The sequence below is a fragment of the Danio rerio genome, chromosome 21, assembly GCF_052040795.2.
Source record: "Danio rerio strain M-AB ecotype USA chromosome 21, GRCz13ab, whole genome shotgun sequence".
NCBI lineage: Eukaryota > Metazoa > Chordata > Actinopteri > Cypriniformes > Danionidae > Danio > Danio rerio.
Window position 1 is genome coordinate 46,041,864 of NC_141041.1, and position 13,491 is coordinate 46,055,354.

A 13,491-nucleotide genomic window follows, 5' to 3' on the forward strand; every position below is an offset into this window, starting at 1 on the left:
ACAATTTAAGTTAAAAAACTAATCTATATGAGTACTTTGAACTTATGTAATCAGACAATCTGTGAAAATTTTCTTGCTCTGTTAAACATCATTTGTAATATATATACATATATATATACATACATACATATATAGCTTAAAGTGACATTTAATGGCTTAACTAGGTTAATGAGGGTAACTATGCAGGTTAGGGTAATTAGGCAAGTTATTGTATAATGATGGTTTGTTCTGTAGACTATCGGGAAAATATATAGCTTAAAGGGGCTAATCATTTTGTCCACAAAATGGCTTTTAAAATTTGTTTTAATTGCTTTTATTCTAGCTGAAATAAAACAACAAGACTGTTTTTTTCCGACTGTCTACAGAACTAACAATAGTTATACAATACTTAAATCCCAAAACTTACATGGTAACTAGATGTACAAGCAGTTTGTAACTACAGTGTGTGTATACACTCAGACATAGCATTTACTTGTGAAACACTGGTGTAACTACTCACATGTAAAAACACACTGAATAGTAAGTTCAAACATGAAACAGGACTTTGGTAACAACACTAAGAAAGAACACATCTGCAACAAGAATTACATAAGTGCATCGTGTAACAACAATATACTTGCAGGTGTTTTCCTACTTTCACATGTGTTTGCATACCATGTACTTCTGAACACTGTATTAGAATAAGAACAGCAGAACTAATGCTGCATTAGAAGGTTTCACCTAGTGATACCAGTGTAATTACAGGGTTAATCCTCAGGAACTGTCCAATCAATATAAAGTGTAAAATGGTCACAAATTACTGTGCAATATATAAAACCTAAGCCTCTGTGCAACAGTTTAACAACAGTAAACTTCTACCAAAAAAGTGTATATGGAAATATTAAAATGCCTTATGCTTATATGTGGTTTTAAAGTATATTGTAGAATCACATCAGTAATTCACATTAAAGGGGGAGTTTACCAAAGATTGTGTTATTAATGTCTTTACACATTTGAACTCACACATACTATTCAGTGTATTGTTACATGTGTGTAGTCACACGAGTATTACACAAGTAAATACTATGTACCAGTGTGTACATACACTGTAGTTACATACTACTTACACATCTAGTTACCGTGTAAGTTCACAGGTATAAGCGACAGTTAATTTAAAGTGTGACCAAATATTATGTACTGTCATCACAGCAATGATCAAATAAATTTGTTATTAGACCTTAATTATTAAAACTATTATGTTTAACAATGTGTTGGAAAATTCTCCGAAATATTCTCCGAAAATCATAGTCCTTTGTAATGCTCTGAATTTATTTGGCTTACAGCAAGTAACAGATCACAAATAAAGGTTCTCACAGAAAATCTGTAGTTCACAAAATAATAACAATAATAAAAACCATTAAAAAAAACACAAAACCAACAGACCTTATGGCAGAGATAGCCTTAACACTTACACACATCATAACCACTGCATGCTTGTCTTTCTGTCCTTGATTTCTTTTCACAAATAAAGGCATGAAAGGCCAAAAATATAAGTTAAAAAATAGCAGACAATATTTAAGAATACAATATATAGATATCTTTCAAATTGTCTTCAGGTAGAACATTTTAAGATAAAGGCAAAAATAAATATTGATCCTTCATAAATTAACTTGGTCTTGGGCTTTTTTGGCTATTTATATTCTTGACACACTTCAAGAGATCTTTCAAGAAAACATCCAGAGTGATTTCTTCTAGGTCTTCATCAGCAGCGTGACTCCTGATCTCTTTTTTGCAGTTTTTCTGAAACACAGTAAACCTCATGGTTATTCACCACAGGATGGATGAAGGCATTGTATGAAGACGACATGTTTAAGAGTTCAGCTAACCTCGTCTTGGTGGTTGTAAGTGTTTAAATTCCTCATTAGTTTCTTGTCGGTACGGAAAGGGTCAAATTTGACACCGGACAGGCCAGAAACCTTTTTCACCATCTCCTCCTCAGCCTGACAGAAATAATCATGCTGCAAAGACATCGAAATCACAGGTTGACTGAAATCCTTGGAATTGAATCAGGATTAAAATATCACACAATATTAAAAAGGTAAATAAAATAAATTAAAAAAAAGGTTATATACAGTTAAAATAGTCTTATTATTTGTAATTTTTCTCCAAGACATGTTTAACAGAGCAAGGGAATTTTCAAAGTTTTTCCTATAAAATAATTTCTTCTTGGACAAATATTGGTAACACTTTATTTTGATGGTCCATTTGAGTATTTGTAGACTGTCTGCTTAATATCTTTGACATGCTCCTTCAACAAACATTTAACTGACTATAAGAAACTTTGCATGTACATGTCAACTTACACTAACCCTAACCTCAACCTAACAGTCTACTTATAATCTAATGAGAATTAGTTGCAACTTAAATTCAACAAAGTTATATATATATATATATATATATATATATATATATATATATATATATATATATATATATATATATATATATATATATATATATATATAAATATACACACACACACACACACACACACATATATATATATATATATATATATATATATATATATATATATATATATATATATATATATATATATATATATATATAATGCTTGACTGAAATAAAATGAGTTATTATTTTTTGTGTTTAATTTAAGGTCAATATTAATATTATTACAGGTTATTTTATTTTTTTTCAGAATGTCTACAAAACAAACGATTGTTGCCAATAACTCGCCTAGTTAACTTTATAACCTAGTAAAGTTTAGAAATTGTACTTTGTAGCTAAATGCTAGTATCTTGCAAAATAACTAGTACAATATGTACTGTCATCATGGAAGAGAAAAAAAAAAACTTGATATTAAAACTATTGTTTAAAAATGAGGTGGAAAAATGATAGCATTCAACATTTGAAGTATATCTAACCTTTCATCAACGTTGTCTTAAAACTATTCACCACCTGTTCTTGTCTTAAGACAGTTTTTAAAACATTTTTGAACCACTTAACTACTGTATACTGTTTAAGCTTCACATACACTCTTAAAAATAAAGGTCCGCGATCTGTCAATGGGTTGTCCAAATTATAAAGGTCCATATTAATACCTAAAGGGAACATATTATTAGTACCTAAAAAGTACAAAAGTGTTTCTCCTAAAATTTTTAGGTACCAATAAGGACCATTCAAGTACCAATAAGGACCATTCAAGTACCACCCCAGTGACAGCCTGCGTACCTTTATTTCTGAGAGTGTAGGAGAGTAACAAGTGCATGTGCAAAACGTAAAGATTGAACAGATACAGTTGAAGTCAGAATTATTAGCCCCCGTTAATTTTTTCCCTAATTTCTGTTTAACAGAGACTTTTTTAAAAAACATTTCTAAACATAATAGTTGTAATAACTCAATTCTAATAACTGATTTATTTTATCTTTGTCATGATGATAGTACAAATAGTACAGTGAAAAAAATAGCTTAAAGGGGTGAATAATTTTGACCCTAAAATGGTTCATAAAAAAAATATAAAACTGCATTTATTCTAGCCAAAATAAAAAAATAAGGCTTTCTCCAGAAGAAAAATATTATCAGACATATTGTGAAAACTTCCTTGCTCTGATAAACATCATTTGGGAAATATTTAAAAAATCAAAAATTCAAAGGAGGGCTAATAATTCAACTGTAAATAACTAACACTCTACAAAAGAATTGTATTAGTTAATGTTATCTTATAGAAGTTATAATCCTATAGAAATAATTCTAACAATTTTATTATTTTGATTATTAACAAGAGGAAATAAAGTTAGCTCAAGTTAACTGGCAGTGCACTAATGTTAACAAGCAAGGATTTGGATTTCAGTAATGCATTAATGGAAGTAACATACAATAACTAATATTAATTAATGACACATAAATGTGAAACATTATCAAAATATGCTGTACACTTGTATGTCTGTTTTAGTATAAAAATCATCATCTCACCTCACACTTCAGGCCACTTCCTTTTTTCCCCAGATCTACAAGGAAGATTTCTTCTTTTGCCTAGAAATAACATTTATATGATCACATTCTGCTCTGGATCTTTACAGACAGTTTGAACTGTATTAAAGAGAGTCCTTACCTTTGTCTCTTTTGGGGGATTGACTAACACAGCTTCCAGTTCAGTAACAAGCTCCTTTAATACAGTCTTATGCATTGCATCCATGCCTTTCAACGTAAAACCCGAGACGAATACAGTGCAGGCGAGCAGCAGAAGTGTCTTCATCATTTTGTCTGTTTGCTTGGATTTCTCAAAAGATTAGTGGTCTGAAGGCCAGAGGTATACCTGATCCTCTCTCAGCTGCATGCTGTGTATATATACGCTCTCCAAAAGGCAGGCCCTCGCTATGAAACATCCTTTTTGCATTGTAAGCTAAGCGCCGCTTATTACTGCTCGCTCACAGAATATCTTGATTGAGATGTGGTCGGTTGATAACAACAGTCCTAATTTCCTAGAAGTGACACTGTCTGCCCTGAAAATCATAATGATTTTGGCTAGATTGGGGTTGAAGGCTGCATCTCGACTGTTTGCTCGTGCAAATAAGTTTCATTATTGCAATATGATCAAAACTGATAGCTTTTGCTGCAAATCTGTGTGTTCATAAATGAAGTTGCTTGGTGCCTACAGCTGATGCTGATATATTGTGGTTTAATCAGTCATACAAACGACGGCATCAAAGGTCCAATGACGAACATTTGAAATCTTATTATAAGAGGAGTAAAAATTTGCAGAATATTTTTAGAGACAATACATAATGACTATGGAAAGTTCCATGCAAAATGAAAGAAATGATCAAATAAAAGAAAGAACGAACAAATAACAACTAAACACCCACAGCTTGATAATTTGATACACAAATTCTAACCTGAATTTTTAAAAAATCTCATTAACTTTTACATTTATTTGACAAAAGATTTACAGATCTAGTAAATATACACACAAATATCAATGCACTTTAAAAATTAAGGTTTATTTTATTTTTATTTTGATATAAAACACTCTAAATAGTTAGGCCAGAGGTTAAAAAATGTGTAAAGGTTATAGAATAACTTTATAAGAATTAAACTGTCTTAAAATAATAAGATGAATAATTGAGGGTTTCATGTGCACTGTAAAACCCAAAAAGTTAAGGTAACTCAAACCGTTTGAGTAACCGATCGCAACAAATCATTTAAGTTCAAATACTAATTTTACGTTAAGTGGTTGCAAACATTTTATTTGGGCTGAATTTAAACAAACAAATTAAGTTGAACATTATTAAACTTAATTTGTTTATTTAAATTCAACACAAATACATTTTTTGCAACAGTTCTGCATGCAACACTTTATTTCATTGTAATGAGTACTGTGAACTTAATCCATTTGAGTAAACAAAGCAATTTGAGCACAGTAAAAGCCAATAAATGAAGAGAACTCAAACCAACTGAGTACTGGAAAACCCAAAAAGTTAAGGCAACTCAAACCATTTGAGTTAACAAAACAAACCTATATGAGTTCTGTGAACTTACTCCATTTAAGTTGAGATACTGAGGTATTTAATTAACCCATTGACTTTAACACTGAGATCAAAACTGTTCAAACGAGTAAACTAACTTTAAGTCAATTTTTGAGTTAACTACACTCATTTTATTTGATAAAGTTGACTTTTTAAAAAAGTTTTACAGTGTGGGCATAAAAGAAAGAAAATTGGGATCATGACTCATGATCTTGTTTTTTTTACCACAAGACATGAGAGAATTGTCAAACACTTCCAAAAATGATTTCTCAGCCTCAGCTCAATGTGCCCAACTTGAGAATCTGGATGGCACTACATCACAAAAGTCATGCTGCTACGTTAAATACACTGTAAAACCCAATAAGTTAAGGTAACTCAAACCGTTTGAGGAAACCGATTGCCACAAACCATTTAAGTTCAAAAACTAATCCTAATGAGTACTGTAAACTTACTCCATTTGAGTAAACAAAGCAATTTTAGCACAGTAAAACCCAATAAACGGAGAAAACTCAAACCAACTGAATACTGGAAAACCCAATAAGTTAAGTCAACTCAAACCATTTGAGGAAACCGATTGCATCAAATTATTTGAGTTAAAAAAACTAATCCTAATGAGTACTGTGAACTCAATCCATTTAAGTTGAAGTGATGAGGTATTTAATGAACTCATTACCTTTAACACTGAGGTCCAAACTCTTTTCAAATGAGTAAATTAACTTTCAGTTAACTACACTCATTTCATTAGATAGAGTTGACTGTTGGGCTGTACAGCATATAGCCACAGAAGAACTATTATTGAATATTCAAGAATTTTCTTGACAGGCCTGCCTGTATAGTCCATGAACATGTATGGCCCAGAACAATAAGAATAATCAGATTAAAAGCACGGTGGAGTCTTGCACTGAAGTCTTGTACTGTATCAACTGTCTGATTAGGCAATATCTAAATATTTAATTACCAATAAATAGCCTTACTGGTGCTAGCTGATGGGGTGATTTGCGTGCTGATTATATTAATTGAGAGCAGTTTCATTCAGTTCATGTTTGTATTGTGCATTTATATTGTTTTTTTGTAATTCCAAAATGCCACTTTATTTTCACTTTCGGCCACTTTTTCAATGAGTGGACGTTAGTAAAGTGGGCAATATTAAAGTCTTAATTGTTTTATTTCAGCTAGAATAAAAGCAGGTCAATACTTTTTTCGATGGTCTACAGTACAAACCATCATTATACGATGACTTGTCTAATTACCCTAGTTTAGTCATGTCAGATTTATTAATGTAGTGAATCATCTATTTTTCATTGAGCAGGTGTAATATTCATTAATATTAATTACTCCAATTATTATATTCACTATGTGCCGCTGTTTGGGGTGGAATGATAGTTACATAATCATTAACCTGCTGCTGTTTTATTTCCTCACAGGGCCACAAGAAAATAATGAATGAAAAGAGTGAGGCTATGGTCAAATAAATAAATAAATGAAAAAAGTGCAACTGCTGAGATTGCAAGCAGCTAGGGACACCAGCCCCCGAGGCCAAAAAGTGGACCGGCCCACTGGGAATTCTCCCGGTCCACCCGATTAGCCAATCCGGGCCTGTTCAGAATCTATCATCGATCTAATTTTTTCAGATCAATTTTTTCAATTACTTTCCCTACCGTGTGTGGAGTCATGTGACCCTGCTCTGTTAAGGCTGAATTATACCTGTATTATGATTTATACTTATTATATTATTATACTTCTGCCAAGGGCACGTGCACAGTCCAGCGCAGCCTTCACATACCCGAGCACCTCTCAAAAAAACGTACACGTCACAGCGACACATAGTGCAAGCTTTGTGATTGGTCGGTTTGGTAGCGGGTAAAGAATGTGGGCAGCGCAGAAAGCTGCGTTTTAGGCAATGCGTGTTTTAATTTCAGTTGTTCAGCATTGATGTTCAATAAATAATCATACATAGTAAACAGTGTGTGTGTTTACTTCAATTAATTTAAAAGCAAGTAATGCACCCTTAATTTAGAAATCTCTCACTTGTAATATGTGAGCATATTTACTGTACAAAACCTGTCATTGAACTATGAGGGCAAAAACATAAATAAAATAATTGTGAATTAATTGTAATCGAGTTAAATTGTTTAAGGCCAAATCGCCCAGTCCTATTTACAATTTCATCATACAATTTTGTACAAATTTTGCTCATCTTCCAATACCAGATGGGTTTAGGGCTGAACGTTGGCGTCACGTCTCCTTAAAAAAAAAAAAAAAAAAACCCACAAAAATAAAACCCCACCAATTAGTCATCATACTGAGATAATAATCTGCAGCATCTTACAGTTCACAAACTTCAAATATCCAAATTAGGCAAGGGATGAAATGCTTTGTAAAATTTGCCATTTGATACACTTTTAATAAATGTCTGAAAACTTCCTTAAGAAATGCAGCTTTCATATCACACCAGATTGTTTATTTTTATTATTGCTTTTTTTTAAAATCAGTACTATTACAGTACATGATCTGTCCTCAAATTCATTAATTTATTACATTTTATTAGTGAGCGACTTACTTTTATCTGGGTTCATACACATTTTAACTACTAAAATTCGATGACTTTTCCAGAACTTTCAAGTACATTTTCATGACGTAATGTTTCATGTAATGTCTAAATGATAAATAATAAGAAAAAGAATGACTTTTAAATTTCATAAAACACGCAACGATCTATTTAGCTTTAATTTGTTTTTATATCCATGTAAAATTGATTTTGATCATGCTTACACAGCAATAACAATGTGAGAGCAAGTTTTTGGCCAAGGACAGAAACGAAGTAAAGACAACTAACCTATATTCATCTTAAGGCTGCACAATATATCGTTTCAGCATCGATATTGCAATGTGTGCATCCGCAATAGTCACATCCCAGGATTTGCAATGTTGAGATAATAGTTTAATATTGAGTTTAATCATAATGGAGTAAAAGTTTATCATCTGCATGTATTTTTAAAGAGATAGTTAACCCAAAATTGACTTACCATTTTCAATACACCCTTTACTTGTATAAAACATCCATGAGTTTTCTTTCTTTTTTTTTTATGAACCCAAAGAAAATAATTGAATAACTCCTACAGTATTGAAACAAGTGAAGTGTGAGTAAATAGGGAGTACATTTTAATCTTTGAGTGAACTTTCCCTTTAAGGCCTGTGACTGTGTGAATGTTTCAATATTTTACTTTTTAAAACATCCGACCACAAGAAATATTTTGTAGCTTTAATAAAGATTAGATAATACACAATGAAGACTATGCAATGTTGAATACTCAATATCTGTAACCGAATAGTGAATACCTGAAAACTAGAATTCACTTTTATCTATGGTTGTGATTTATTTGTTATATATTATTCGAGATTTACTCTCTACACTCCCCCCCCCAAATAAATCCAAATAAACCTGTTAAATCACATGGTGAAATTATATTAACATCGCAATATATATCACATAGATACAAAATATGATAATGTCAGATTTTTCCAATATCGCGCAGCCCTAATTCAAGTGTAGATTCTAATTTTCATGACTTTTCCAAAACTTTGTGGGTTTTTCTGTTTTTCCAAAACTTTTCCAGGCCTCAAAACTATATATGTTAGACCTTTCCAGGTTTTCCATGACCGTGTGAACCCTGTTTATAATGTATTGTAAGATTGGTCAGACAATAAATAACAAAAGAAGGTAAAACTATTTTAACAAAATCAAAGTCATCCAATAGGAGTTCACTCCGCTATAAATGGTCATCTGAATAATCTGAGATTAAGATTAACATGTAAAATCTATGACCAACTTGAGAACATTACTGACGAAAACAAATAAATAAGGAATGAATTCAGGCAATGGACTGAAACAGTGTGATTGGGCAATCAAAAATCAAAGTGAATGTGCTGTAAGCAGTCTTATGGAGAAACCAGGCATGAGGTTGATAGCAGCCACAGATAACCTATTGCAAGATTACTATCTGCAATAAACTGACCAGAGACAAACATTCAATAATTACATATACACAACAAATTAGTCGCAAGGACTTTACACAGAGGTTATTGTAAGCTTATTTTAATGTTCGATTCTTACTCACAGAGAGAAGATACGGCTGGTCTTCAAAGAACTGTGGGTCAGGTGATGGAAAAAAACATATGTTCTTCTTAACCATTGATCGCTAAAGTACCGTCAATCATTTGTTTCCTGTATATTTTCCCCAATATTTTCAACACATTTCTATTTCATTTCTAAACATAATAGTTTTTATCACTTATTTCCCAAAAAATATTTCTTATATCTTTTCCATTATGACATACTTTACTAGATATTTTTAAGATACTAGTTCATTTATTTTCATTTTTTTTTTTTTTAGCTTAGTCCCTTTATTAATCTGTTGTTACCACAGAGGAATGAACCGCTAACTTGTCCAACATATGTTTTATGCAGCGGATGCCCTTCCAGCTGCAACCCATCACTGGGAAACATCCAAACACACTCATTCACTTATATACACTATAATTTAGCCTACCCAATTCACCAATATCACTTGTCTTTGGACTGTGGGGGAAACAGGAGCACCCGGAGGAAATGCACGTGAACACGGAACATGCAAACTCCACACATAAACGCCAACTGACCCAGCTGAGACTCGAACCTTCTTGCTTTTAGGTGAACTTGCAACCCACTGCTTCACCAAGCAGCCCAAGATACTATTATTCAGCTTACATTAATTATTAATTAGGAAAATTATGGTAATTAGGCAAAAATGGTTCAACCCTAAAATGTTTTATTTTTTTTTTAAGTGCTTTTATTCTAGCGTAAATAAAAAAATATGACTTTAACCAGAAAAAAAAATCATAGGAAATAAGTTCAAAAATCTGTGCTTCTTAAAAATAAAGGATAAAAATAAAAATAAAGGGGGGGGGGGGGTAATCATTTCATCATCCTGTCTATCAGGAATGACATGAATAAAAAGAGTAAACAGAGACAAAATCAATCCAGGAGAACTCTGGCAACATCTCTAAGTTTGCTTTCACACTTGGTTCAATTGCCTGGACCGTTCGATTGTCCCCCTTGCCACCTTCTCGGTTGGTTTGTGTTCACACTGTCACACTTTTTTCCTTCTGAACCCCGGTACGCTTGCGTCATCGAGCTGCTGTTGTGTGTACGGCCTTTGCTAGGTGATGGACAAAAAAGCAAAGCACTAAGATGGAAAGACGTACATACATCGCGGTCGTTCTGTTTTTACTAAATCTTTTGGTTTTGGACATAGTCAACAAGCGACTCGTATTATAAACGTTTAGAGCATCATGCAATGTCTGCAGAAGCTGTTTTTGATGGAGACAAGCAGACATTATCACTGTGATTGCCCTGGCTCAATCTAGCTTGTCACCAAGGTACAGTTTGAAATACACAGACACACACACATGAATAAACATTATAAAAATGATAGTTTGTTGTATTGTTTGTGGTTCGCTTCCGTTATTTGGTACAATAGCAATCATACCAGAAGTGAACTGGACCAGAGTTCGCATGAACCGTACCCCAGACCAGCTCTTTCAGGCAGACTCGGGTACAGTTCGTGGGTGCGTACCCGAGTACAGAAGACATGTTAGCTAAACGTACCATACTCTGATGTCAAACAAATTAATACCTGTATAAATGATAGTTTGTTGTACTGTTTGTGGTTCGCTTCCGTTATTTGGAACAATTGCAATCATACCAGAAGTGAACTGGACCAGAGTTCGCGTGAACCGTACCACAGACTAGCTCTTTCAGGCAGACTCGGGTACAGTTCGTGGGTGCGTACCCGAGTTCAGAAGACATGTTAGCTAACCGTACAGTACTCTGACGTCAAACGAACCAATACCTGTATATATACATTATAAAATATACAGATAAAATAAATCAAACTATTAGAGACGTCAAATTCATGAAATAGTTTATGCCAATATTCAAGGTCATAAAGAGTGAGCACAAACGCAAACTGCAATAAGAATGAATTCGGAAATTAGAGACAGGCTTTTATATATATATATATATATATATATATATATATATATATATATATATATATATATATATATATATATATATATATATAATTTTGATCATTCGTATATATAGTTTAGAAACAGGCAATAGTTCAGAATTAGAATTACGTTAAATCATGTACCTAATCCATAAAACAAATTCCTACGTAAATTGTTTAAACCATTTTCACATTACTTGTTGACCTGAATTAAATACAACAGTTTTACATGAGCATGTTATTGTGGACGATTTACAAAGACATTAGTTCTGCTCATGTTTCCTGAACAAGGTGTGATGCAAAAAAAACGCACTGACTGGTTGCTTACGATTTTTTTTTTAAAGTACAAGACAGCTGTGCACCTGTGCTAACTGAACTTTGAACATGTCACCTCTGAAAACATCTCTTTCCTCTCTCATCTGATCTGACATCAGTGCAGGTAGGAGTTGAGGCTGTTGATACTGCATTTGCTGATCTCTGAGCACTGATCCTGGTTCTTCCTGATCCTGTAGAAATGCTCCACATAGTTGGATCTTCCCAGGAGCTCCACGAAATCCTCGTCATGAGTGATGACAAGCAGCTGGAAGTTGCGCTGACGAGAGCGACTTTTGATAATTCTGTAAAAACAAACAGCGGATGAACCTGCTAGCTTTATCTCTATCTTTCTACTTAATAACTGGCTGTATTTATGTTTTAATTATTGTGACTGTATAATTGTGTGTGGGTGTTTTTAATAAAGACTTACTCCACAAGTGCATGTGCCAAAGACTCTATATTCTCTCTGTCTAAGTTGGTAGTGGGCTCATCCAGTGCCAGAATCCCACAGTTCAGGCAGAATGTCTCAGCTAGAGCCAATCGGATTATAAGAGAGGCGAGAACCTACAAACAAACGTGCAGGAAAGTATTGTCAGAATGACAAAAATGTGCAAAATTTGTAAGTACATGTTTGGTACTGTAAATCAGGGGTTCCCAAACTTTTCAGCCCACGACCCCCAAAATGTCAATGCCAGTGACTCGTGACCCCCAATATTCTCTGAGGTGGTGGTTATAAATACAGAAACCTTGTATGCAATGACGCGCACAAACACACCAACAGACCCAAGTCTATTCTTTGTTTTTTTTTAATGTATGGCAGTGTTGTAAATGGGCTAGAAAGTTTAACCTGGTGTTACAGAATCTGCTGCATCTGACAGTATTGCTGTGTCTTTAGTATAATGTAATTACCCGAGAAGTCGCAATCCAATAGAACTAGTAACTATAAGGTACTATAGTAACTATAAACGACTATTTTTTTCTCTTCAGTAGGTTATTGATAAAGTACAGTAAGTCTTAAGATTTCATAAAAATTAATTGATTTTTAAAAATCACCAGGCGACCCCCTCTTCATTGTCCCGCGACCCCTCGGGGGGTCCCGACCCCCACTTTGAGAACCTCTGCTGTAAATCAAAAAGAAGCAAATGTCTACATCACGTTTAATGGAAATATTCTAAATAGTGGTGGGCCATTATCGGCGTTAACGTGAGACTCTTAACGAACGTAAAAAATTTTAAAAATCAATGTTAATCTATTCTCAAAGTTGGGTTGTGTGCTGGGTCTGTTCTACGTAAGCTGTGATGACTTTCACCTTGATATTTTAGCGCAGATGTATACCTGACCGGTGAGCCGTCTGACAAAAAAGTGCCCTTCTGATTCAAATCAGCAGGATGCCCTTCTGGATCTTTCAATTACTTCAAAGAAACTGCTGACTACGTTTACATGGACATCTGTAATCGAGTTATTTGCCTTTATAGACAATAATATAATTAAGGTGTTTACGTGAAGTGCTTTCATGGAAGAGTTTCCTTTAATTTTGTAACTTTAACTGCAGTTCGGCAGTTTTACTTGTGAACATTTCATTCATGCCCCTGTGA

At 33.5% G+C, this 13,491-nt stretch overlaps 3 protein-coding genes across 4 annotated transcripts in view; all 3 read right to left on the minus strand.

The window, feature by feature from the left end:
- Positions 1-13,491, minus strand: part of pcyt1bb (phosphate cytidylyltransferase 1B, choline b) — a 658,357-nt gene that overhangs the window by 561,480 nt on the left and 83,386 nt on the right. The window lies entirely within an intron of this gene.
- il13 (interleukin 13) lies at positions 1,289-4,324 on the minus strand. Its single transcript, NM_001199905.1, is given in 4 exon segments — positions 1,289-1,779; positions 1,866-1,997; positions 3,976-4,035; positions 4,115-4,324. Coding segments are annotated over 4 exon segments (474 nt in total). The 5' UTR covers positions 4,262-4,324; the 3' UTR covers positions 1,289-1,644.
- rad50 (RAD50 homolog, double strand break repair protein) overlaps positions 11,475-13,491 on the minus strand; it is a 49,318-nt gene continuing 47,301 nt past the window's right edge. For both annotated transcript variants that reach the window (XM_087301870.1, XM_087301869.1), the window contains exons 25-26: positions 12,327-12,460; positions 11,475-12,198 (exon numbers count right to left, since the gene is read on the minus strand). In XM_087301870.1, the coding sequence (XP_087157996.1) occupies positions 12,012-12,198; positions 12,327-12,460 (321 nt within the window). In that variant the 3' untranslated portion in view covers positions 11,475-12,011. The remainder of the gene's footprint in view (positions 12,199-12,326; positions 12,461-13,491) is intronic.